At 36.0% G+C, this 27,063-nt stretch overlaps 1 protein-coding gene across 2 annotated transcripts in view; it reads left to right on the top strand.

Annotated features, from left to right (window-relative positions):
* The window catches only part of LOC128859038 (1-phosphatidylinositol 4,5-bisphosphate phosphodiesterase), a 163,199-nt gene that overhangs the window by 86,423 nt on the left and 49,713 nt on the right, over window positions 1–27,063 (top strand). For both annotated transcript variants that reach the window (XM_054095707.1, XM_054095706.1), the window contains exon 4: window positions 26,200–26,860. In XM_054095707.1, the coding sequence (XP_053951682.1) occupies window positions 26,681–26,860 (180 nt within the window). In that variant the 5' untranslated portion in view covers window positions 26,200–26,680. The remainder of the gene's footprint in view (window positions 1–26,199; window positions 26,861–27,063) is intronic.

The following is a 27,063-nucleotide window of genomic DNA, read 5'->3' on the forward strand; positions in this document are numbered from 1 at the left end:
AATCACTTATGTGAACTCAGTTTTGCTTTGATTCTCGAAATTTATGTTATTCGAGTTTTCACTTTTATATCGTTACCGACCTAGTGCTTTACAACAAAATACATACAAAGTAGAGTTTAAAAAATAAATTTCAAAGAAAAACTATAGTAAAACAGCACTCAATTACACATCAATGACCTTGTCAATCATTTATGTGAACCCAGTTTTGCTTTCGTTCCTGAAATTAAAATTATTTGAATCTTCACTTTTATGAAATTACTTTGCATTTTTCAATAACAATAAATTAACAGCTTTCAAGCATCACACAGATGGCCGTAAATGTTACTCAAACAGCCACCCACCGAAGGCATGCAACATAAAAACTTGTATTGTATGCAATTTTCATACACAAAGGAACTAAAAATTATTATAGCTGATGTGCGCAAAATTCAATCAATCATCAATCATGTTCAAGCAATGTAAAAAATCCAAATTCATACTTTTGATAGTAAATATTGGTACATTGGAATACTAAATTCAGTGCTGTTTACCAGTTCAGCACTCGTGAAGCGTATTCAAGCGTCGTCAATCATATCAATCCATTGCGTTTTTTAATGCATTTTGTTTATATGTTCGCTGGAAATTCGCTTTTAACTATTTGTGAACTGACTATTTGATTGGCTTGTAGTTGCTATAAAATCCTGTTTGCTGTCTTTTGACTTTTCTAAAATCCTGGCACGTGCGGTATTTTACTGCTCATTATGTCAATCTCTCTTTGTTTTTGTTGTGATTACATATGCATACGTATGTATGAGCAAATACACAAATTGTGCGCAAAGTTATTTATATACAATAATATCGCCGACATTATTTGACCTGCATGCTTCCAACTATTCTAGTCACTGTCTGTCAGCGGCAAGGCTGTGTATTTTTCTCGGTTTTTTTTTTTAATTTTTGTATTTTTGTCCTTACATATTTTCGTTGGGTATTTCTCTCTTCATTGTTGCCCTCATTACACTCACAGTTAGGTACTTTTGAATAAATTTTAATTCCGCTAAAAAAGTCTGCTGCGTGACTTGATAATTGAAAGAAAATGGGGAAATTGAAGGACGAAGCTATATTAGAAATTAATAAAACTTTTACTTCAAGGCTGCAGTTGCAAGTGATCGATTTTAATTAGTTATTTTGAAATAAATAGTTTTAAAGTAGTTTCAAGCATTGAGTATTTAAGTCCGTATTGAGAAGATGTTTTGTAACTCTATGACTCAGTGCTTCAAGGTTATCATTGCTGGCAAATGATGGATTAGAGTGGACTTCGAAAAGGAATGGAATGGAAAGGTATTTGAATTAAAATTTTTTAAAAATTATCAAATTATCTTTTTATGTATATCTGGGGTCCTAGAGCTCCAAGTAATCTAAAAATGTTCACTACTTGTACGTCCAAATGAAATTGTAATCTGAAAAAGCAGCCTGCTTTCGTATTATAACCAGGCTCATTCCTATACAGCTATAGTTTCCATTTAATTCAATCTCTTCACCACTGAGCTGAATTCTTTTTGTTAAATATTTGACTTTTTTTGTGCATATAAATCATATGGCACTCTGTTGATCTCATCTTGGTAGGTAGACCTTACACTCTTTCGGTGATATTAATCAGGGTTTTACTATACTACTGCCTTTAATAACTGAAAGTGTACAAAATATCGATTTTTCCCCTTCTTGTAATGACCAAAGACCTTCTAAGTCTTCTTCCACAAAAAAACAGTCTTCTCCTTAACATTCTGACTTGATCGAGGGGCATTTCCCGCAGGAACCTTAGTTAGTCTTCTCAGAAGTACTTGTTGTTGACGCCTAGCGAGAATATGCCCAAAAAAGTTATGTCTCTGGCGGCCGCCGTGGCCGAACTACCATTCGATAGTGCCCAGGTTGAAATCTTTGGACATGAAACAATAAATTACAGAAAAAGTTTTTTTCTAATAGCGTTCGTCCCTCGGCACGCAATGACAAACATTCGATTGTATTTTTGCCATACAAAAAAAAATGCATTGCAGTGGAAAAACATTAAGCAGCTCGACCAAACTCCCAATAAAAGGGTGTAAACGCCGGTGAATCGATGGAATTTAAAGTTTTTTATATTTTTTTCAAAATGCCATTAGTTTCGTTATGGTCTTACGATGTGCCATGTAAAATATCAGAGAAATCGGTTTGAACAGAGATGAGAAAACGTAAAATAAGTGATGCAATGTCAGTAGAAATTCCACCACCAACGCAGCAGGAAGGTTAGTTCAGGTTAACCTGGCTGGCATTAAGCCACGTATAGACCTTTTGATCCCTAGCGTTACCAGATAGAGACTGACCTCTGTTAAGTTTTGAAGTATATATCACGTAGGATGAACAACGCTTTAGTCAAATCTAAGCAGCGCTGGAATATCTATTGCTGAGATATCCTCTAGATCCTCAAACTATTGAGCTCGCAGGCATTTCGAGCGCGATTTTAATAACGACGGACCAAGACGGTGCTCTAATGTTTCCCCAGCAGGAAACTCGTTACTGAAGCCAGTGGAAATATTCAATGAGTTCCGAACTGCATATGAAAGGGACACTCCATCTATTACGACTATTTGTAACTGGTATCCATTAGATTCTTCTCAATCAGTAACTGCCAAATAATGTCCTCAAAACAGCTGCTGTTTAAAAATTTATTTGAAAATATAAAAAAATTAGACACTGAGTCGCTAATTCTTGCACTACCATAATGCGACAGCTCACCCTGCTGAAAAGATATGTAACTTCATTGCGCTCTTTAGCATTGAAGAAATTCGTCCATCGTGATATTTTCTAGAACTGGCGCCGTGGAATTAATTACTGGTTATTGTCAAAAATTAAGAAAATTTTGAGAGGAAAAGTCTTTTGTAGGAATGAAGAGATAATAAATGCGATTAATTCTGAACTTAAGAAGCTGCAAAAATGCTGTGGATTTACAGATTAAAAAGGTGCATTGAAATTAATGGTGATTATGTGGAGAAGATGAAAAATAATGAAGATTACAAATAAAAAAATATAAAAATCGTATCCTTTTTTAATTCAATTTACCGAGCTTTTGTTAATCCACTCGTATATATATATATGTATATTCAGTTATCTATCTGTCTGAAATTAAGCCTGCTTTTCTAATAATAAATCGAGACATATCGTTTTTTAATCTCAGGAGAATCTGTAAAAGTGCAACTTTTGTATTTATCTCTGGAATATTGGGCTGGAAAATTTTGCTTTATCAATTTTTATAATTTTCCACGAGCGCTTCATATTCTAATTAAAATTTCAATTTTAAAATCACTTGTGACAGAAAAAAAGGATGGACAAGTTCAAAGTGTTACTGAAGGGAATAAAAAAGTAAAGGATTTAAGAAAAATGTCATGGATTTGCTTTTTTATCCCCATTGGCCAGCAACCCTTTTGTTGCATGCCGAACACCACTTCGATTTTTTTCATCTTTCACTGTAAATATACACCGTCCAGCTAAACACTTAAACTAATATGCATTGAAATGCATAGTTAGCCACTAGAACCCAAAAAGGGAACAAAAAAAAGCAAGCAAATTTTACGAATAAATCAGCGGCCAAGTAGAACGTGAAATATTGTTTGCTCAATGCCTGCTACTTTTGTTGTTTTGCTGCCAAATTTATGACGTACAAATACACTAAAGTGCTAAGCCATGTAAAAAGAAAATGTATTTCAAGCACAAAGCAAGAGCACAGGCAGGCAGAGAATGAGAGTTTGCTGAGAGACTGAGGTAGCTGTCCCCATTGTGTCTGCCAAGCACAAGTGCCAATTATTTAGCGAAAATAATGATGAAAGGTGAAAATGACTAAACTCTCATTATAAAGGGTGATTTTTTAAGAGCTATAGAAAAGTTTTTCAAAAACACACACGTAAAATTCAGAAAAATTCATGACATTTTTATTTAAATGGTCCATCCGCTTAGTCAAATTTTGGCTTACTCTTTCCAATGTTTCGGCCGGTATCTCACATATAAATGCTTTAATGTTGTCTTCCAATGCGTTAATTGAAGCAGCCTTGTCTGAATAGACATGAGCTTTAACATAGCCCCACAAAAAATACTCTGAAGGCGTTGTATCGCACGATCTGGGTGGCCAATTGACAGGTCCCGAACGTGAAATAAAATGTTCACCGAACTCGCCTCTCAACAAGTCCATTGTTACGCGTGCTGTGTGGCAAGTGGCACCGTCTTGCTGAAACCACATGTCATGCAAGTCAAGTCTTGCATTTTGGGCAAAAAAAAAGTTGGATATAATTTCACGGTAGCTCTCACCATTCACAGTTACGTTACGATTCGCAGCATCTTTGAAGAAGTACGGTCCAATGATACCTCCAGCCCATAAACCGCACCAAACTGTGACCTTTTCTGGATACATTGGTAGCTCATGCAATTCTTCTGGCTGATCTTCACTCCAAAATCGACAATTCTGCTTATTTACGTACCCATTGATCCAAAAATGAGCTTCGTCGCTGAGCACAATTTTTCAATAAAAAAGTGGATCTTCGGCCAACTTTCCAAGAGCCCATTCACCAAAAATTCTGCGTTGCGGTAGGTTATTCGGCTTCAATTCTTGCACCAGCTGTATTTTGAAAGGCTTCACACCTAAATTCTTTCGCAAAATATTCCACGTTGTTGAGTAACAGAGGCCCAATTGCTGCGAACGGCGACGAATCGATAATTGATGGTCATCATTAACACTGGCCGATACAGCTGCAATATTTTCTTCAGTTCGCACTCTCCGTAAGCGTATTGGTGGTTTGATGTCCAATAATGTAAATTTGGTTCTAAATTTAGTCACAATAGCTCGAATAGCCGCTTCAGTGGGTCGATTAAACGGACCATAAAATGGAAGAAGCGCGGGATGAACTTTCTTAACAGAACACGCATTTTTATAATAAAATTCAATGATTTGCAAGCGTTGTTCGTTTGTAAGACGATTCATGGTTAAATTATAGACCAAACAAAAGATGTTTGACAGTGAAAGAAAACACGAAACGTGCGTTAGTGGTTTAAACCAACTGTTTAAAAAGATAGTAGCTAAAAAATCACCCTTTATAAACTTTTCTTCTTCAAAAAATTAACAAATTAATATTGCCTTAGTAGTTAGGGCAGCGTAATAGAGCAAAAAAGAAATGTACGAGTGTTGCTTTTGGTCAGGGTCATCTCCATCTTGCGAAGTTGTGAGCACGAAAGATGAAGAAATTACCACAAAATCTTCAATATTCTGATGAAAATTTAATAAAATATTGGAAATTTGTTTTTGAGTGCTGCTGTTTGGAAAAGTGCTGCTTTCGCTGAAGATAATTTTTATTCCAAGTAGTAACTTCACAGTAATGAAACAAATTCTGAAAAATCAGTGTGATTTTGGGCTACTTAAGACTTGCACTTTTATATTCCGAAATTTAATAAGCTTAAAAACTGCATACTCAGAAATTTTCTAAGCATTCTGAGTCAAAAGTTTGAAATAGAATGACAATTTGTCGAATTTTTACACATTTTATGCAAAGTTCGAAACTTTCCTACATATGGTTTTTGTTGTAGTATGAGCTATATTTTTATACAAAAATAATTTAAACTAAAAAGTAAATATCTAAATAGTCAAAACTTATCAGTATATAGAGTACTATACTCTTCTTTCACGCTGGCTGTGTGTATAAAAACAATTTAATTTTCTGTTTTAAAGCATTTAAAAAACGTTCCTTACCTTGAAATTGCATGCTTTTATTTGTATTGGTTTCCAGTTTTTTCACATTATAAATATTTTTTGTTTTTTCACTTCATGTTAGTTTTCGTGCATACCCTATGGTCCAAAAGTACTGGGAATGTTTAATTTGAACGAACCGCGCACGTGGGAAGCGGCCCATATTTTTTTCTTATGTTGGTAGGACTATAAGACACACATCTGTCACTATTTATCCGGTTTGAAGCGTTTTAGAGATGTTGGACGTCGCAAACGGCCGGAAATGTGGGCAAACAATTCTTGGATTTTGCATGATGATAACGCAAGCCCAAATTGTGCTGGATTATTTGACCAAACACCAAGTAAATACCATCGTGCAAGCACCGTATTCGCCTGATATGGCCCCGGGCGACTTCTTTTTGTTTCCCAAGTTGAAGTTACCACTTCGTGGAAGGAGATTTCGGTCGATAGAGGTGATCAAAGAGAATGCGACGAAGGAGCTGGAGGCCATTCCTTCGTCGGTCTACCAAGGGTGCATGGAGGACTGGGTCAAACGTTGGCACATGTGTGTTGCTTCATATGGGTCATGAGATAAAATAAATTTGCCTGAAATTCAAATTTGTTTTATTTTATTTAAACATTCCCCTTACTTTGTGATCATACAGGGTGAACGATATGAAGTGTTACCTATTTGAAACACCATAACGTTTTTGTGTGAAATTAGTTTTTATTGATTTCAAAGACAAAATTGTTCGAAAATGATTACAATTTTAACATATATTCACTTTAGCTCGATATGACCAACTTTTGCCTTGACTCTAGCCTTCAAACGGTCAAAAAATGAGTTGCATGCTGCACGAATGTGATCTTGAGGTATTTTGGCTCATTCTCGTATAATCGTTTTTTTATAAAACTTAGTAATATCTTTAAAACAATACTCTTTCATATTAAATTTATTTTTTTTTCGTCGATCGAAAGAGGTTTCACGTTGTCAATCAACCATTGTGGATACGTTTCTGTTAACGGGTATCTGTAATATTGATAAAATAATACTTAATATAATAGTAATACTTTTTTATTATACATTTTTTATCGATTTTTTTTATTTTTACTTTAAGTAAAGTTTTTGCTAACGGAATTACTTCGGATTACTTTCGACAAAGCCAAAACTAGAAATTCGCTCATTAACGCGAGTTCCTTTACATGAATATTTTCAGTGAAATAACAGTCCCTTAACTTGTTGCTGAAAGCTTATAAAAATATCACAGATTGTGCGCTCACTAAAAAAAAAAAAACAAAAAAAAAAAATTTTAACTGAGAACTCAGCAGCACTAAATTGGTGTGACATGGCTTCAGGGTCACAGCGTTAGCAGTAAAGTTGAGAAGCCACATGCACTCAAAAAATTATGCACTAATATAATGTATGTATGTGTGTATGCACACATGCATACACAGCATTTACATAAATGAAATGAGATCTGATTGTGCGCCTCATGCTCGTGTGCGTGTGTACTAGGAAAAGTGAAATGGAAACCTAACCATAAATGCAATTAAAAAGTTATTCCTGTTTTGTTTCCAGTAAATGCGCCATTGAAGAGAATTTTTAATTATACCCAAAAATGAGGCCGAAGATCGCACTGCTAGCCCAAATACGCACTAATGCGGAGTGGAAATATGAATGTTTGCAAAGCAAAAAAAACAATAACAAAAAAATTATAATTGCATGTTTTTCGGCAGCCAAAATGTATGCATATTTAGATGAAACACAAAACAAAAACAAAAACCGAAACGAAATAAAACAAGCTAGGCAAAACCCGATGATTAGAGAAAATGTTGGCTCAGCGCCCAAAAGTAGGCAATTTCTCACACGTATTTAATATTTTGTAAATTTCAACTTTTAACAGTTGCATTACAACCAAATAGTTGCGCCAAAAGTCGCCACAATGGTCTGTTATGCCATCACTCGCGTTACTTGCTAAACAATAGCCTACTTTTAGGCGCGCAGAGATTCACTTTCGTTGCACGACGCAGCATAAATGTGAGCGCACAAATAAGCAGCACTGGAAACACAGTAAATTGGAAATTGTAAAAAAGTCGAACATAAAACAGAAAAACTGTGCATAGGGAGCACCGAAAATTTGCAGCTGCATGCGCTCGAGGGGAAAAATGAGTTGTATAATGCAAATGAAAAAAACGACAGCCACTTTGTTTTTCTCGTAACTCCTTAACAAAGTTAATTTGCGCGTTTTTCATGCCATAATGTGTGAAACCTCGATCTGACGCCTAAGAGCATGCATTTCATTTGCTTAAGAAATGAATTGTATACCAAGGTTTCGAAAATTTTTAATTAAATTGTATTTATTTGTATTTCTATTACGTTTTCTTACAAATGTAAGTGGAACACTGGTTGACACCGCAAGGTATGCAACAACACAAAACCATTTACAAACTCCCCTAAAAGTATGCAAAATAAAAATTTGTATATGATGTAATGAAGGTATACTATTACAGGTATGCTTTAAGTAAAGTAAATTAAATTAAAATACAACTTTTGCAACAAATATATTTCCATTCGTGTTTAATACGCATTGTTGAGCTGTAAAGTATGCAACTTTTTTGAAAGCATCATATTTTTGGAACTGAACTAAGTTCGTTTAAGGCGCCTAAAAATAGGTAATTTCCCCTAATTTTCCAAAAATGGGTGGAGTCACTCTTACTTGATAGTTTTTCTCCGAAAATTTTTAGCCATTGTATTCCATGCCTCTTTTAAAAGGTTTGCAACCCAACCATTGCTAACGTGGAAGTCTCCAGGTTTTTCCTGAATTTCGGCATATATTAAGTTTGCTTTCTTTGGCATATCCCTTATAATTGGTAAGTTTTGGGCCATTTGTTACGCAAATCAATTGAATAACGATTTTCCATTATTTACTTTGCACAGATTGTCAGCTTTTTCTTTTATTGTAAGCAGCGTAAATTTTCTCCTTGCCATTATGGGACCTCGCCATAGAAAAGTTAACGCAAACCCGTCAAAGGTACTTCCCGTAAATTCATTCAGTTGATTTAATTAAATAAATTTTAGTACCAGAATGACATTGACGGTGCGTCCCCGAGTTTCATTCTCAAAACTGCAACGTAAAAATAGCAGAAGATAAAAAATTTCTAAAGCCGTAAGTACTGAGTACACAATGAAAAAATTGTGTCGCAAGAATCGAGTTTCTACTGAACTTATATATTATTACAAGGACGCTTTAACAAAATTAATTTAAATTAAAATGAAATTTTTGTACAAATATCCTTTCACTCGTGGAAAATGCGCACTGTTGAGTAGAAAAGTAAGCAACTTTTTTGCAAACTAATTTTTGGGATTCAATTAAGTTCCTTTAAGGCGTCTAAAATTAACTAATACTTCATTTGATTGCAAGCTAATTTGTTAGAACGCTATTTCAATTACAGAAACTAAAAAAACATTAAATGAAATCACTTAACTATTTTTAAATCTCTCTAACTACGCCTGAATGTATGCTACATTTTGCAAAAGTGTACTCCTTTGAAATTATCCTCCCTAACATTGCTATGCAAATTAATCCAGTTAAATGCTTAGTTATATCATAATTTGTAGCATTCAGCAAGAGGAAGGCAGTTTAGCGCCTTAAAGTGTGTAATTAGCGCACATAACTGTCTCATTGCGGCCGCCATATGCACTTAAATGGAATTATAAAATCTTCGAGGATCTTCTACGCGCGCATTAGGAGCTGAATATTTCCACATAAGATTAAAAGTGGGCGTTGAGTACACAGCTTGCAAATCTTAGCTCAAAGAATGGTGTATTACTTTTTACTTCTAGGCTGATTTATTTATTTATTTTTGTTTTTGTTTAAAGCAAGTCAAGTTCTTTATCAGCTCATTCGCTAAAAACCTCAACTTTATTAAGCAGTATAAGCAAGTATAAGCCTGTAGACTTTCAAGAGCTCTGACGGCATTTGATATAGTAAATGGCATATCATCTGAATAAATTCTCGGCAGCATTTGTTTATGTAAATCATATGCAAGTGAGCAACACATACACACCACATCAACAAATGTGAACGAATATATGTCATGTGTCGCAGCAAAGGGCTTAAACGCCAATGTATATACCATAGTAAAGTTTAATTTCAAAATTCTGTTGGTGGTTGGAAAAGTTGGTGCAATGATATTGTGGAATATAGATTGTACGAGCAGTAGTAGAACGAGTGCTATCTGTCAGGCATGCTGTGGTATAGTCGGCAAGGCACTACGCCAGGCACTCAGCTTAGACAGCCGTTGATTGATCGAAAACCAAACAAAAGAGGTGGCATAAAAGCCAGCAGAGCAGAAGTGCACCCATATGGAAATTTTTAAGTGCGCTCAGATTGTCAAGCCATGAACCAGAAAAGAAACTTAGTCACAACACTAAAAGAAAAAACAAAAAAAAAAAAAATCAAAAAAAGAAGCACAAAACAACAAACACAAAAATATCAAACAAAAAACGAAAGTATCAATAAGTTACTTCGAAAATAGAAATGAGCAAAAGTGCATAGCGAAACTTGTCACCAACACCAAACTGGGGAAATGGGGGTGATAAAGAACTCAAGCGGAGAGGGAATGGACCCATTCAAAGCTGCACAGTAATCGTTTGTCATGTTGTTACAGCCGCCTGATGGGCCAAGATATGCCAACACGAACTTAAAAACCACAAACACAGTTGCTTGCAACGCACAGCTAAAAGAGTTCTATACCTCCTTTTGTGGCTTATGCTAAGGCGGTGAAATATTCAGTAAGTCAGCGTTGCAAATTCATTGGTTTGCTGTGTGGCTTCGATTTTCTGCGGCGCTTACGTATTTTCTCTGACAGGCTTGCCCCTACACTTACCCTTATTTGCAGAAGTTCGGCTATATATGTATGTGTGCTACTTATAACTTTGTCGCTTGCATATTTTTAGGCTTCTATGTAGCGGTGCTGTGAGCGCTCGATTATATGCAAATGAAAGGGTAATATAAAAACGATTTGGTTGGTGAGAGGCGCGAAAAGTGTCTCTATGCGAATGAAAGTTTGTGAGATTAATTCAATTTCGTGTGAAATTAATTGAAGGAAGGATTATACCTTTTCGTTGTTAGTTCGAAAAAAAATATAGAAATAGGTGGCAGCACGAAAACTTGAGCTATGTGCTATGCTGGCGTGTAGGCGCCTGAATTTATGCAATGTGTGTCCTTACAGCTTTTTTCAACAAAATATTCCGCCACGTTTTTATTTATTTATTATTAAATGAGCTGTACCTGTATGTTGACTGTGAGTTTTGATGCAAGTTGACACACAACGAACTGGCAAATTTCAAGAAGCGCCTATTGGTAGGCTACACTTTAGGGAATTTATTTGAATTTATGCAAGTGAAAGTTTTTTCTAAACAAGTTTACACAGGATGCCGAAAGGCAGGCTACAGTATATTAATCACGAGGTACTGTTAACCAACTAAAAAATTGTATCCTTTTCATGAAATTTCCCATAACCGAATTGCAAAGTGGCTGCCCTATGTCGTCGATAGCCGCACGAATTCCATTGGCTATTGGCGTATACCTTCTCTTTCACATGCCCCCAAAGAAAAAAATCATAAGGTGTTAAATCACAAGATGGCCACTTCTTCGAGAGATAACACGGTCTGGAAACTTTTCCCGTAAAAGATCAATGGTTTCGTTGCATGTGTGGCACGTAGCGCCGTCTTGTTGAGAATAAACGTTGTCCAGATCAATACCATCCAATTCCGGTCATAAAAAATCGTTAATCATCTCTCCGAAATAGCGGGCTATTCGAAATAACACCTGTTATTGAAAAACCCTTTATTTATAATAAATTAATGCTGAAAATAATAATAGGAAAATATTTATTTGCGTGCATTAGGATTATTTTAAAAATATTGGCACAGTGTTTTGTCTTATAATATTTAAAGCGCCTGGAAGTATGTTACATAGCTGGAATAAATCATGAATTGAGCTTAGCATGACAGCGTCGGAAAAACGCTTAAAAAACGTATGTAGCGCAGGCTAGCAGGGTAGCGAAATTTGGCTAGATGCGCTAAACTGCTAAACCAAGCGCAAAGCACCGGAGGCTGTACAATGAACAGCGGCACTCAGAGTTGCTTCAGCCTTCGGCACTGTCTCAGACGCAGCAGTTTTTGTGATCAGCGGTGAGATACCTATCGACCTAATGACCCGAGAACGAGTAGATGCGTGGAATTCCAGGAAAAAACAACTCTCCACCACTAATGCCGCGAAACGGAGATGCCAAACCATGCAGCGGTGACAAAGCCCCATCGGCCCTCCACTAAATCGAATGGCAGATGGACGGCGAAGCTGATTCCTACAATAGGAAAATGGGCTCAAAGGAATTTCAGAGAAGTGATGAAATAGACTTAGTTCCTCTCGGCCGACGGATACTTTCGGAAATACCTAAACCGGATGGATAAGGTAAGTACTCCAGGTGCATATACCACAAAACATCGAGCCATGATGCAGAACTCACGTTTTTTAGTTGCGATAGGTGGCTCGTGGAAAGATATGCCCGGAGGGAGCAGATTGGCGACATCGCGCCGATTAACGTGATTGGCAAGATGCTTGAACGCGAGGATAACTTGAATGCGGTTAAAAAATACGTTGAAAGCGAATTACGAAGAAAAAAGGCAGACCTCGAGGCAGTACAACGACGTGAAGCCTCACAGACAGAGACATAAGAAGACGAGCCTATAGCATGGAGCTGGCTGCAAGCATGGTGAACTCAGGCGTAGACGAATAGAACTGGTGCATTTCATGGACGTCGTTCTGTTCCCTCCCGAAGCAATGCGGAAAGTAGTTCCGGGAAGAAAGACTCCCCTGAAGAAGAGGAGGGATTGATTTAGTGGCCACGCCACTCGTCGCAGTAGACGACGGTTGCTGTAAGTGCGAAATCATTTTGAACTTTACCTCACCCAACATAAAAAAAAACCTTTCAAAGTTTGCATCAATTGAATGCACGTCAGCGCTAGAAAAATGTTAGTCGCCTGAAAAAATAAGTTTCGTCTGAAAATATGCATTTGCTGTTAAAAGTTTTCTAAATATGTACAGTTGTAAAATAATTGTTTCCTTTTCTTTTTGCGTAATTATGCTTCTTTTCGAACACTCCGCTTTGCTAAGGAACTTTCGGCACTTGTCCTCGTACGAAAGTCTACGGTGCTCAATACTTCCCATTTATGCTGCTTTGTTTTTGTGAGCAGCGATACCAGCATATGTGCCCGAAACCTTAGTAGTAGACATGTTTGAACGAGTAATCTTCTACTCAGACTTGAAAACGTCTCGCTTGCAAATTCTCCACACATACACACACAAAGTTGGCCATAAATTACGCACTCATGTTGAACACGCATGAAAAGTGGCATTAAATGGATGCGAGTTGCGTGTTGAACCATCAGGTGTGAAAACACACAATTGCTACATTGAGGCATACAAACATACACACACTTATACACATGCTCGCCTGACACTATGCAACTTCCACTGCTAAGAGCAAACAATTTAAAATCTCTTATAAACTCTGCGGGTACGAAGCACCAAACTCGTCTTTGCTTGTATAACTTTTAATGTTACATATGTAAAACACCTAACGGTGCTCCTTACAAAAACACTTACCTACGCTAAGCCTTGGGTGCGTGCTGACAGCTGGCAATGAGCCTAAAATGCGGCAAATTTTCGCACTCAACATCCATTTTCATTTCTTTTGCTGCTAATAAATTTCGACAGTCGTCAAGAAAAGATATTTTTTATATGTATGTGTGTGTGTGTTTTAGTGTCTATTTGTGTGCAGCGTACGAGCGTGTCAAGCGAGACAAGCCGGCGACCGAGCAGACCAAGTGTCAATTGTTACGCTCGTCTACTGGGCCACATGGGCACTTGAGCTCCATTAGTTGCCTTGAATTGTGCTAGCAGGTGGATAGGCGCACGCTTTGCGTTTTTCTACACACTTTTTTCCTATTTCTATTTATTTTCCGGTCTTTAAATTTTAGTTCAGAATTTCTTACTCATTGAATAGTGGGCGAATAATGAAACTGCTCTTGCTTGCAAGTTATTGGTTTAAAGCTTACAGTTGTGAAGAAAAAAATGGAAATTGAGAAAGGGAAGTTGAGAAACGAAACAAAAAAAAAATAGTATTCCTCATTACCTTGTTTCGCAGTGCATGAATTCTAATACGAAATGTTTTAGTAATAAGAATAGTTTATGACATGAAAGCGCCTAAAAATAAAAACTACTCCCTTGATGGTCGCCGCCGTAGCCGAAAGGGTTGGTGCGTGACTACCACTCGGGAACACCAAAATGATGGAAAAGAGTTTTTTTTCAATAGCACTCGCAAACCTCCGAGAGTATTTCTGCCATGAAAAGGGCTCCTCATAAAAAACCATTTGCCGCTTTGAGTCGGCTCAAAATTGAAGGTCCCTCCATTTGTGGAACAACATCAAGACGCACGTCACAATTAGGAGAAGGAGTTCGGCCAAACACCTAAAAGAAGTGTGCGCACCAATTATTTTTTTTTTTGTTTGTTACTTCTTCGTTCCCTTGAGTAGCATAGAGCCTCTACAAGGCTCCTCCAACGTACGCCATTAGATGCTATAGTCTTAGTATTGCTCCTGCTTGTGTTTATGGAAGATAAGTCATGCAGCGTGAATCTTTTCCAGGTGTTCCAGATGGACTCCTCGTTTGCTTGCCTCCAGAGCTCTCCACTACTTCTTATGTTAGGCCAGAATATTCTGCATATTATCCTGAAGCATTTTTTGATGAAGCATTGAAGTTCCTTCGTGATCGTTTTGGAAAGAAGTTGGATTTAATATTGTACAAACTGCGGGCCATTTTAGCACAAAAATATTTTTCGACGCGAAAAAAACTTCTTTGAGCATTGTGAAAAATGTTAGTCCAGACTTACCGTCCAAGACTAACCGTGAAATTCTTCTGCAAAATATGCGAAAAAAAGTGAGGTCTTGTCACGGTAGCTAAAAGCAACGCTATGACCTGCGTCACCTGTGAAAGTTTCGGGAGTAACGCGATTGCCGTGGCCTTTGAGCATCACTCCAATATATTTGACAACCACTAGACCCAGCGAAATAAAATTTTGCCTCTAACGCTAAAAATGATGGTTTGACATTCTTTCATCAACCCAGACCTTACGATTATCGGTGAATCCGAGTGTAGCTGCTTTGTGGCTTTGTGTGAGCTTCGGTTGAGCAAATCTCTTTTGATATTTTAAATACGTAGCTTCACTCAAAATTTGCTGTATTCTTCGTCTTGTAACATTGAGTGAGAGAAAGTTCACATCTAATTTAGTTAGGGCTGATGTTTTTATTGACAGCCAAACCCTCTTACAGGTATCTCTCTCTTACACCTGTTATCAATCTGAGGCTTTGGACCAGTTCTTTTAATATTTCTATTTCCATCAGGGTACTGGGTGTCAGAGACGAAAGACAGATGGATGGTTGACCGGTTATACAAGCCGCGCACTTCGAGATATCCTCTCTTGAAAGACTAAGCAGTTCCTTTGCTTTTTTCTTATTCGTTTTTGGACATATGGCTTTATCCCTCCATGACCGATTGGCCTCTAGGATGATGTTGTTTTTAAATATTAGTTTGCTGGTGGCCATAAATATTCCAATGGTACTTCTGTCACTAAGCAGTTGAAGAGCAGTACTTTTCCTAGTCAGCTTAACGGCTTTCCCAAACGTAACGGGAGTAAAATGAAACTATAGTCAGTGCCAGCCACCTGTTTCTCGCCTCAGCAGATGTGATCGAAATACTCGTATATACAAATATACAAAATATGTAGCTGTCTAATTTTTATTAAAGAAATTCAGCAAATTTTTATAAATTTCCTAATCAGGTACCATTTTAAGCGAACTAACTGTGCACTGATGCATACATTTTGAATTTGAAAGGAAGGAGTAGTCAAAAATTTAAACTTGACTACTCCTTCCGCAGATAAGAATAATTCCGATAGTTTGCCTCTTCTTTATACTTCCTGATTACATTTCACTTCGATTTACCCGGAAATCATCATCATCGAATCGATTAAACTTTCACGGCGACACTTTCGTAGTTTATTCCACACTTTTGCTGTTCCATCGACCTGAATTTCTATCACGTCATACACGCGCTCACCAATACACAAATAACTGCTCTAAGTTTGTAGTTTTCAAACCAAAACCATTGCTTACCCATAGGCGCAGAAAAGCCAAAGGTAGAAGTGTAATACAACTTATACGAAGCTTAATCAGAACTGTGCGGATATAATTTGTCAGCAACATCATTTGCATGCCAATATCGTACAGGAACGAATGAAAAGTGAGTAGCCAAAGAAGAAAAAAGAGAAGAAGTGATAATAGTGATAATAGTGAATAGTGAAGAAGCAACAGGCTGCGCAGTGGGTATGCAAAGAAAACTAAATATACATGAAAGCGGCTGTCGTTGTTATGTATGCACAAACTGCAAAACTTAATGTTTATAATAAAAAAAGTTGCAGAAAGCATGATTGCGACGCACAACGAGCCTAAAAGTATGTAGTTCATTAAAACTTGCTGGAGCTAAAGTGAAATGCAAAACACCAACGACGGCAGTCCATGTGAGAAGGCTTGAAAGTGAAACGCAAGAAAAGCGTAAATTAAAAAGTTTGCACAGCAGCTGAAAACTGTAAACTTCGTAAAGCTGCGCGCAACCGAGAAGAAGGGCGTGCGTTGGATGCCAAAAGGCAGACTGAAGAAATTTAAAGCAGGAAAAGTGAGCGAATACTGTCGAAAATAACTTTTTGAAATTTGAAGCTCTGCGAGTTTGAAGTGCAAAGAATTAAGTATTATACCTTAATCAATACCAGAATCGGCTTAAAGTATGTGAAGCTGTTATTTCATTTCAAAATAATTTCATGTGCATTCAAAGTGTGTGCCAGCTTAGGCAATTTATTTATGGCAGCTTCTACATAAATCTGCTTCAGTTTTATTAATTTGTTGCTCCGAAATGTTACTCGAAATGTATGCCATCGCTTAATCTCAGCTCAAATGCTACAATTAGCTTTGGTAGAGTGCATGCACTCCAAAAAAACAAAAGAAACAAAAAACATGTTAAGAGGATTTTATAGACTACATGAAACAAATGTGTGATTGGTATATGCGCCTACAAATATGGTAGGGATTTTAAAACTTAATGCCGTAGCACTACAGTTATACTAAAAATTGGAAATTATTTAAAACTGTGTTTAAAGCTTTACAGGCATTACGAATATGCAAATATGCAAATATGCAAATATTACATATGGCACCTAAAAGTATGCAATGTTTTCTTTTGCCTCCAATTCAGAGGGAAAATGGCAAAATACGAATTTAACTATTACATAAATTTCCAAATTGAAATTTTCGAGTGAGATTAGAATTAAAAACTAATATGCACCTAAAAATATGTTACAGCTTTTTGTAACTTTTTGGGGTATTAAGTTACTGCAATACCAAAGAACATTAAGATTTAATAACTACATACCTATATATGTAAGATAGTAATTAAAAAGTAAGCGGCCTAAAAGTATGCTTCTTAGTTTTCTAAATGAGCTTCAGGCGAAAAATGTACTACAAAAGTGATACGATTTTTAAGTGGCTGGTAAATTGGGCCAGAAAAAATTTGAAATATTTTAAAACGTGCCTAAAATTACGTGCCCCTTTTATATAAAACTAGCGTTTCAGTGGCGCAAAAGAGGAAAAGGACGCATCAAGGGGAAAATATATGATTAAATTACGCTGCACTTAATTCTCCAAAGAACTGACGTCAATAAATTAGTATTATTAGTAAGTTTTAAACTAAATGCATATTAAATTTAATTCTGTCCAAAAGCATTGACGCCGACTGAACTGGAATCCAATTTTAAAACTATAGCCAAGAGATTAAAACAACTCCTACTTTGCAACAAAAATATCCCTCAAATTGTTTTTATTTATTTTTTATTTTTATAACAAAAACTTATTATACGCAAAGCCCAATAGTATGCAACATATAAGCTATGATGGCCCGAAACAATGCTGTTATGTACACAATGCGTATGGACAAAAGGCCTGCTTAACTTAGGTGCAGTTTGTTCGACAGCCGTTAGCCCGTACAACCGGCAATGAACCACCAACCGCACAACGAACCGACGCGAGGGCTGACAAATGAACGAATACGCATTTAATTGATTAATGCAAAAGTGGCATATTGCTTTGATGGCATTTTAAATGTGCAGCATATTGCGTGATAAACAAAAACAAAAAATATAAAAACAAACACACACACACAGTTAAGTGGCAAAAGTATACAGGGAAAAGCCCGCAGCGCTCAGCGCACTGACTCGCTGACACCTCAACAGGTTTTTTCGAGTAGGCCGAAATGCATACCAGTGGTGGCCCTGTGCATGTGTGCAATAGCTTACGCTCCCTCGCATCGGTGACAACACCTACAATTCATTGCTTTGATAGTGGACACACCCAGACAGGTACGCCCACACAGCGGTCGGTCATTGTTGAACGAATAGTGGCAACAACAAAAGCCTTAACAAAGTAAATGCGGATGATGAGTGGGTGCGTGATTTTGTTAATAGGCCAACAAGCGGCTGTGTGCTTCAGTTGACCGCTTCGGTACTTCGCCAAATTCAAGCGCCACCAAAGAAAAGACACGCCCTGGAGGTGGAATAATAAAATATATTTTCGTCCGAAATGCTGTACCGAGAATCAAGGGACTGAACTTGCATTTCAATTGCATTAGCACCGAAATGTTGGCAATCTAAACAGGCAAAAAGTACAACAAATTGACCTTCAAAGCGGATATTGCACACAAAATACAGTTTTTAGAGCGCGCGCGATTCGCTCTATTAATTAAAAGTATGCCATGTTGCAGCGCCGCAAAGTATGCTCAAATGCATTGGCGCTTTGCAGTTTACAAAGGCTGCTACGGGAAACAGTATTTTGAATTATATTACGTGATAGCTTTTCATAAAAATTTAAAAAAAGTATTTGAGAAAGTAAGTTCTAAAAGTTTAGTACTTATTAAAAATGGAGCTGAAATGCTGATCGTGAAATTTTAGTACTATTTTCTTAAGGAAATTATTGTCAACAAAATAAAATGAGGTTTTCAACTTTTAGTACTAAAATCCGCATTCTAGTGTTTTAGTTCTAGTTTTCATAGTTCATAGTTTTTGAAGGAAATGTCATCAAAGTATGTAAAAATGGTGCTGAAATGTTGACCGTGAAATTTCAGTACTGTTTTTCGAAGGAAATCATTTTCAGCAAAATAAGATGAGGCCTTTAACTTTCAGTGCTAAAATTCACATTCAAGTATTTTAGTACTAAACCCCTCAAACTAATTTTATTTACATGGAAATAATTCCTTCAAAAAAGTTGCTTCCATTCTCAGTGTTTTCAGTGCTAGCGTTGAAATTCTGGTTCTAATAGGAAATCATCAAAGTTTAACATAGTAACTCTAAAATTTAGTACAAAATATTTGCATATTAACAAACCATTGTAAATTAGTCATGAAAAATTAATTATTAGACAAAAAAGTAATTACTAGACGTAAAAATTAATATTCAGAATGAAAAAATATATTTTGTAAAGTCCTGTTCTAAATTTTTAGTATACAAATTTCATATTGCATGTGCAGTCACAAAACATTAATTATTAGACATAAAAGTTAATATTCGGAATGAAAACAAAAATATTTTGCAAATCCTTGTTCTAAATTTGGAGTACATAAACTATCGTACTCACTAACTGACACTTTATTAGTGAGTGTATGTCGCTAGATATTTTCTACCAAGGAGTACTAAAATCTAAATTGGTTTTAGAAAATTTTTACTAAAAATTAGGTACTAACTTCTTTTTAATATCCATTTTCATAATTTGTATACTGATTTCCATATATACAATACGAATATACGATATATATATAAACGAATTTACCTCGTTTTTTTCATTATAAATTACTAGCAAACAAGCTTTCATACTTAAAAATAGATGCTATCAGTTGAATAAGGAATGCATGTTTCTATATACATATTTGTACCAAATAAAATAATAAATAATGCCACAAATCAAGTGAAGCATTGAAACTTGAACACAGTTTTTTCGAGCATACTTCAATAAAAATGTATTTTTGAAAGCCACATCCTGACTGCTTACCGAAAGGCTGTACAAAAAATTTACTCCGAAAAAAGTTCTTCTGGAACAAACTCAATCTGTGAGAGAACTGCATTTCAAATGAAAGTCATTCATTACTCAAATCGTAAACATTTCAATATAGTACTAAAAAAAACAAATAAAATAATAATAAAAATGTTGGCTTCCTAAACCGGTTTCTCCCCTTAAAACACAAAAGCAAATTGAACTAAAAATTAAATATTCAAAATATACTCGCTTATATTGACAGTGCTAATGATAAAAAATAAAGTAGTACTTAGTACTTAGTATTAAAACTTTCAAAATCTACACACATTGTTCTACATATAATTTGTTATACACAGTATATTCAAAATTTATTCACCATATTGCAAAGTTAGTACGTAACAGTCAACTCCAATTCTGAAAAACAAAAACAGAAAAAGTGTGCTAAAAATTAAATATTGAAAAAACTCGCTTACATTGATATCGCTTACTATAATTATTCAAAAAAAATGAAGTACTAGAAAGGATTAAAAATATATTTTTAATTTTAGTACTTGGTATGATACTAAAACTTTCAAAATCTATACACATTGTATCACATATTATTTGTTATACACAGGCGAAATTTAACATGCAGACATGGCGGCCGCCGTAGCCGAATGGGTTGGTGCGTGATTACCATTCGGAATTCGCAGAGAGAACGTTGGTTCGAATCTCGGTGAAACACCAAAATTTAGAAACACATTTTTCTAATAGTGGTCGCCCCTCGGCAGGCAATGGCAAACCTCCGAGTGTATTTCTGCCATGAAAAAGCTCCTCATAAAAATATCTGCCATTCGGAGTCGGCTTGAAACTGTAGGTCCCTCCATTTGTGGAACAACATCAAGACACACACTACAAATAGGAGGAGGATCTCGGCCAAACACCCAAAAAGGGTGTACGCGCCAATTATATATATATATATTCAACATTAATTCACCATATTGCAAAGTTAGTACTTAACAGTCAACTCCAATTCTTAAAAACAAAAAAAGAAAAAGTATACTTTAGTACTTAGTACTAAAACTTTTAGAATGTATATACTTTGTTGTGTATATATTATACTTAGTTATACATAGTTGCAATTTAACAAATACTCATTTTGAATAAATGTAACAAATTTTCATTTAAAAAATATTGTCTGCTCCCATTAGAAAATATTCCTATACGAACTTTCATACAATAAACATTATTCAGTCTCATCAGAACTCTTGTTTTACATTGGTAGACCTCTTTGCTTTCGGGATCTCTAATTAAAAATACACACACAAATAATTGCCTTAAATTTCAACACTTAACATTTAACGCTTGAAGAGCCTGGTCAGTTCGTGAAATGAGTTCCTACTTAACAAAATAAAAAAACAAAAAAATTAAGTACTAAAACTTGTATGCGAAACATTTCTAAGTGAGCTTATCATATGATATTCCATGTCTGCAGTGGGCATCGAATCGGGGATCTATTAAATGATAGACACATGACCGCTACAGACATGCCCACAATAGCTGAAATATGTATTAAAAATGAATGCGCGCAACCATTGATGACCCTGTGGGAGTAAATGAATGTTTATATGTATGTGTGCAGGGGTATATACATACATATGTATGTATGTATGTAGTGCATATAAATTCTCATTCTGCATGCAAATTGTTATTGTATAATCATTAAAGTGACTTTCGTTAAAGTTCTGAATGACTGTCAGCCAAGTGGTTTGCTTGGCATTGTTTGCTGATTAGACGCGTGCAGATAAAACCATTGAATCGCTTGCTTATATTTCTACAGCTTTGCATTGACTTCTACTTATTTACATTAGTCTATTAAGTACATATGGCTTTGTGTTTTGTGTATAGAAATAATCAGATATATTAAATAAATTTGCATTTAATTTAACGTGGGTGTGAGTCAGTAGACATGCATATATGTGTGTGTGTGCATGTTTGTCGTTGACCTCGACCGTTTGATTTTAATAAAATGGATACATACCCGCGCGCTTTCAAATACAATGAGAATTGATAAGAAAATGAGATGACTGAAGATGATGGAATGAAACTCTATGCGGGACAAATTTGGAGCGGAGTTGTGGAGGTCACAGCTAGCAAACAAGAGAAGGCATGTAAAATGCGCTCCAGCGAATTCTTACGAATTCAGTGATTTGCTATTTTGGTTGGGCAGACAATGAAAAATCTCTTTTTCGCCCAATAAAGAAGGGATTCACTCGTCTCTTAGACTAGAACGATATGTGTCTTCAAAGTAAGTGCATCTTTTAAGATTTAAGGCTGTAGCCAATGCCCTATGGATAATAGTTGAACCTAATTTCTAGTAGCAGCGCTGAAAAGTGATCTGTTGCAATAATTAAACGGAAAATTCTCTTTTCACTTTTGCTACAAATTCTTTGTGCTTGGTTTAATAATCTTTTTTTTGCCTTTAATTTGGCCGCCATATAGTTAATTTATTTTTCGCAGCCTGTCATACTATGTCGTCCAAATTATGTTATCCGCGCCTAAAAGTATGCTATATTCTAGATACAATATGCGTTTTGCCAACAAAAACACAATACCAGGGAAGCAGATGACAAATAGAAAGAGAAAAGGAAGCAAATAAAAAAGGAAAGGGAAATTAAATGACGAAAAAGGCCGATAAAAAAAATTACGGGGGTTAGGTAAACAAATAAATGGAAAAGCTATCAAAACTAACATAGTTTAATGTATCTGCGCCTCTATTTTTCTCCATTTTTTCTTCGTTTTTTTTTCTGCCTGCATAGAGCTAAAGTCATAGGCTAGAGTATATGAAAAGCAACAACAAAAAGATATACTGAAAGCAACAAACATGATTGATGACAAGTGACACAAGAGGATAAAGAGTGCGTTTGTCGTGTTTACACATGAGCGATTCAGTTGTGTAGACTTGCCTTTACATCAGAGCATCCTTTTCTCAATCAGACACTTCACAACAAATGCCGCCAAGTTGTAAAAAACTGCCCTGGTAAATTTATATTTCTATGACAAACAAATAAGCATGAGGAGATCTCGAGAGAATTTTTGTTAAAATATTTGGAACTTTTCATTCTTCGCCTTCTCCCTACGCTTCTACATTCCTTTCAATTCCTCATGCACTTGTATTGGCATTTGGATACAAATCGCAAAATCCTTTGTTAGTTTTGCATAGATATGGGATTTAGCTAACTTCTAACTGCTGTTGCATACTTTTAGGGGCATGTAAATAAACTTGATTTTTTAATATAATTCAAGTGCTTGGATAGCACTTGTGCACTTTGGATTATGTTTGAAGCAGAAAACATACATACGAGCATATGAAGAATGGAAATGTAGGATTAGGAGAAAAGCAAGCAGGAACGACAAAGGAAAAAAAATGAAAAATATAGGATGTCAAATATTTCTTATTTTACGATTTTCTAAAAACTACTGTTAATGAAAAATATGTGAAAATAATTTTATGAGTTGAAATTGACCACCAGTTATTATAGAAAACTACATAAAAGCGAGTAACATACGCCGTGGCGCATTTAAATCCAGTTAAGCAGCTGCATCCCAAAAATATGCAATAAATCAAATAATCAATCAAAATAAGGAAAAGCTTTTTCAACTTTTGTTCGTTTACATTTTTCTTTCTTTTTCTGTAAGAGTTTTAATAGCATCACTGCCAATAACTAGACAATTTAAGATAAATCATAATCCCTCCAAAAAAAAAAAATTAAACTTCAACTCAACGCCGTACATGACGCCCTACTCACACACACTAAAAAGTGATATATTTTCATTTATCGATACATCAGCGCGCCTAGAAGTTAATGACCCATACACTTGAATACAAAACAAAAAGAGAAGCATACTTTTAGGCGCCTGCAGTTACACATCGAGAATAGCTACTCATGTACAAGTGCCTTAAGCTATCAATTTAATGGAAATAGAGGCAATAAAGAGCCTAGACACCTAAAAATAAGCTGAAAATAATAGAATGAGCAGTAGATCAAGAAGATGTGTAGGTGGAAGGTGACGAGAATGAAATGAGCAGCGAGAAAAACGAAATACACAGGAATAAAAACAAGAGAAAGTAAACAAGAATGTCTGCTGACTGTCGGAACACCAGGCAATCTAATCGAATTTATTGGTTTATTAGAGCCTCAATGGAGACGAATGTCTTTGGGAAAATAAATGTGCATGCACGTGAGTGCGTGTGCGTGTATGAGTGCATCTCAATACTAAACGCCATTTAGATGCTTTTAATGCGGAGTTGAATGGTTGTGGAAAGAAACAGCTAAATTACTAAAAAGTTAAGTAAGCGACAGACTTCTTTACATGAAAAAGTTTAAGTAGTTCGATATGATATTGCAGCGGGAATATTCAAAAGTTGAAGCTGCATTTCAACACCAAATGGAACAAGTTTGATGCTACGTGAGAGCTAAAATCTTATGTTGTGCTAGGAAATAAGCAAGGGCCAGAGCAAAGTATAGGCCCAAGATGAGAGCAGGTAGTTAAATTACAAGAGTTGAAACAATGGAATTACAATTTTTGGTGCGAAAAAACCCGATAGGGCCCATTTTACATCGACAAACTCTCCTTTAAGAAGGAGGCGGAAAATGCAAAACTAGACTAGAATAAGGTGCTGCATACTTCAGATATGATGGGTTCTCTACATCTCCAGCGGTTCATATATAAGGTAGAAAAGTTGGCAGAGGAGTAACGAACAAAATTTTCGTCAATATGTCTGCGTTAAATGTGGTTCAAAATCTATTACTCATGGACTTCCACGACAGTGAAATTGCAGCCAGTTCTGCAATCGGGCTCCGAGATTCTGGCTGCTGAAGCCCGGAAAACTAGGAAGTATTCCCTCGCAGGATTCTAGAAAAATGTTTGGAGTAAAGATTTCTTCTAAAAAAGACTAAAAAAGAGGTAAAGCAAATCATGAAAATGCCTTAGTCAATTATTACGATGGTTCTAAAGGGCTTTGGGGAGGTTCTATGCTTTTGTGCTGAAAGCTTCTTTCATGTTCCGACTCTCTAACATCTATCCAGTCATAGTACTAGGGACTGAAAGGGTAGGTAAAGTACTGAAAAAAAAAACTGTAGAGGAGTCCAAACTGGCATCGAGTGGTCTAGTCTCTGGTCCTACTAATTAAATTCGATATTGAGCTTGAAGGCTGAATCAAAATACCTATGGGTGAGAGGGCTCCCGGCCAACAGAAACCTATGCGGTGACGAGTGCGCTGGAAAATTACTCAAAACAAGTGTCTTAAAGAATACAAAGTAGTAGCGCTGCCCTACCAAGTGTGAATAATGAGGAGAGAGCTACATTCGAAATCCAAACGACTTGTTGAAGACGGGTGGAATAAGATCCGCATCTGTGAATTTTCAAAACAATTTTAGTTCAACTACAAAAATTCAAATGCAAGGAACTACTGAGAAGGTCCAGAAGCGAAATTTTTAGACTAACAGCCACTCTTATGGGACATTGAATCTTCCGCGAGCCTGTACAATCACAGCTCTCTCGTTGGCTCAGCTGCAAAATTTAAACCAGTAGAAAAAATGTAATTGACTATTTCTGGGAGTGTTCAAACTTGGAGTCCAATAGCCACTAGAAAAAAGCTGCTTATCCAAGAAGCTTCTAAATAATAGCTGCAAGAGTTTCTTGATTGTGTACAAATTGATTTTTTGAGAAGTCTAAGTGGTTTGAGATAACCGTGAAACGTGGGAATATAACAAAGTGGGTGATTGGTAACAAAGACCTTATATGAGAGCTAATTAAAATGAAGCTTGCCGCGCTAATTGGGTCTTTAGATAGACACTCGGGCGACGCTGCTAACACCGCCAAATACTCGACTACCTTATTCTCATATCTTCTCCGAGGTCTTCAGTGGCGTGACAAGCTCGGTCTGACTTATCGTAGTTTTGTAGTCCTCTTCCTCCGTTTATTTTGTTGTCCTCTTGAAATTCATCCACAAGTTAAATCTTGATCTTAATGTACAGTTAAGTGTTTTGGATTAATGAAAACGGCATAGTTATTGCTTAGATATTTTACATCGACTTTCTTAATCAACTCAACTGCGACAAAGAAGAAGGGGCCGCCTGCCAAAGGGAACAGAAACGCTCATTGTGTGGTTTGGGGAGCTGGTATTATATTGTATACTAGAAGTTTGGGTTAATTGAATATATTATCACCTTTTAATAAAAATTATAAAAAAATGTCTGATCAACATTTCCGCTAAATATTTTTTGCCTCCTCTTTCCAGATTTTTACGAAGGATCTCAGTCATTCCATACTACAAACGAAACGACTCGTTTGCTGACGCTGGAAAAATCAACTCACGCAAAACATATTGAATTATAGAAAATATAATTGCTAATAAATATACTTAAATATTTAAAACTAAAAAAAAAAATTACTATATAAAAATGTAAATTCACTGTCTTGAAGCAGAAGCAAAAGGGAGTTTGCGAAATGCCTCTGAAAAAGTAGTACTACAACCAAAATGATAATCTAGTCGCAAGAGCCAAGCAGGAACTGGTTTCCTGTTTAACTGCTTGTCCAAGCACTGTGCTATTCAAGCACGCACGCGCTAACTCGCACGCTCACCAGCTTCAGCTTTAGATGAAGAAATAAAACCAACAGCGTATTTCCATTGTAAATAAATAAATGAATAAATATATAAAGGAAAAAGCCTACGTATATTAATCGTTGTTAGTTGAGCGTTAAACCGGAAGCCATACACAATGACAAAAAAGTACGAATTCGATTGGATTATACCCGTGCCGGAGGAACTGACCACTGGCTGCGTTTTCGATCGCTGGTTTGAGAATGAAAAGGAAACGAAAGAGAATGACTTCGAGAAGGATGCCCTGTTCAAAGTGGACGAATATGGATTCTTTTTGTATTGGAAAAGCGATGGAAGGGTGAGTTTTTTAGCTAAATATGAAATATGACACTTTTTATATACATGAAGGGTGTTCTAAGATTAGTGTTGGTGTATAAAATAGAAATAAATATAATATATTGTAAATATTATAAATATTTTAAATGCCGCACTAAGTCAAATATTTACCTATTTAGTAATAGATAATCTTTGAAGATGGTAACTTATTAGATTTCTACAAAA

This window comes from Anastrepha ludens, chromosome 3, assembly GCF_028408465.1.
Source record: "Anastrepha ludens isolate Willacy chromosome 3, idAnaLude1.1, whole genome shotgun sequence".
In the NCBI taxonomy this organism is placed as follows: domain Eukaryota; kingdom Metazoa; phylum Arthropoda; class Insecta; order Diptera; family Tephritidae; genus Anastrepha; species Anastrepha ludens.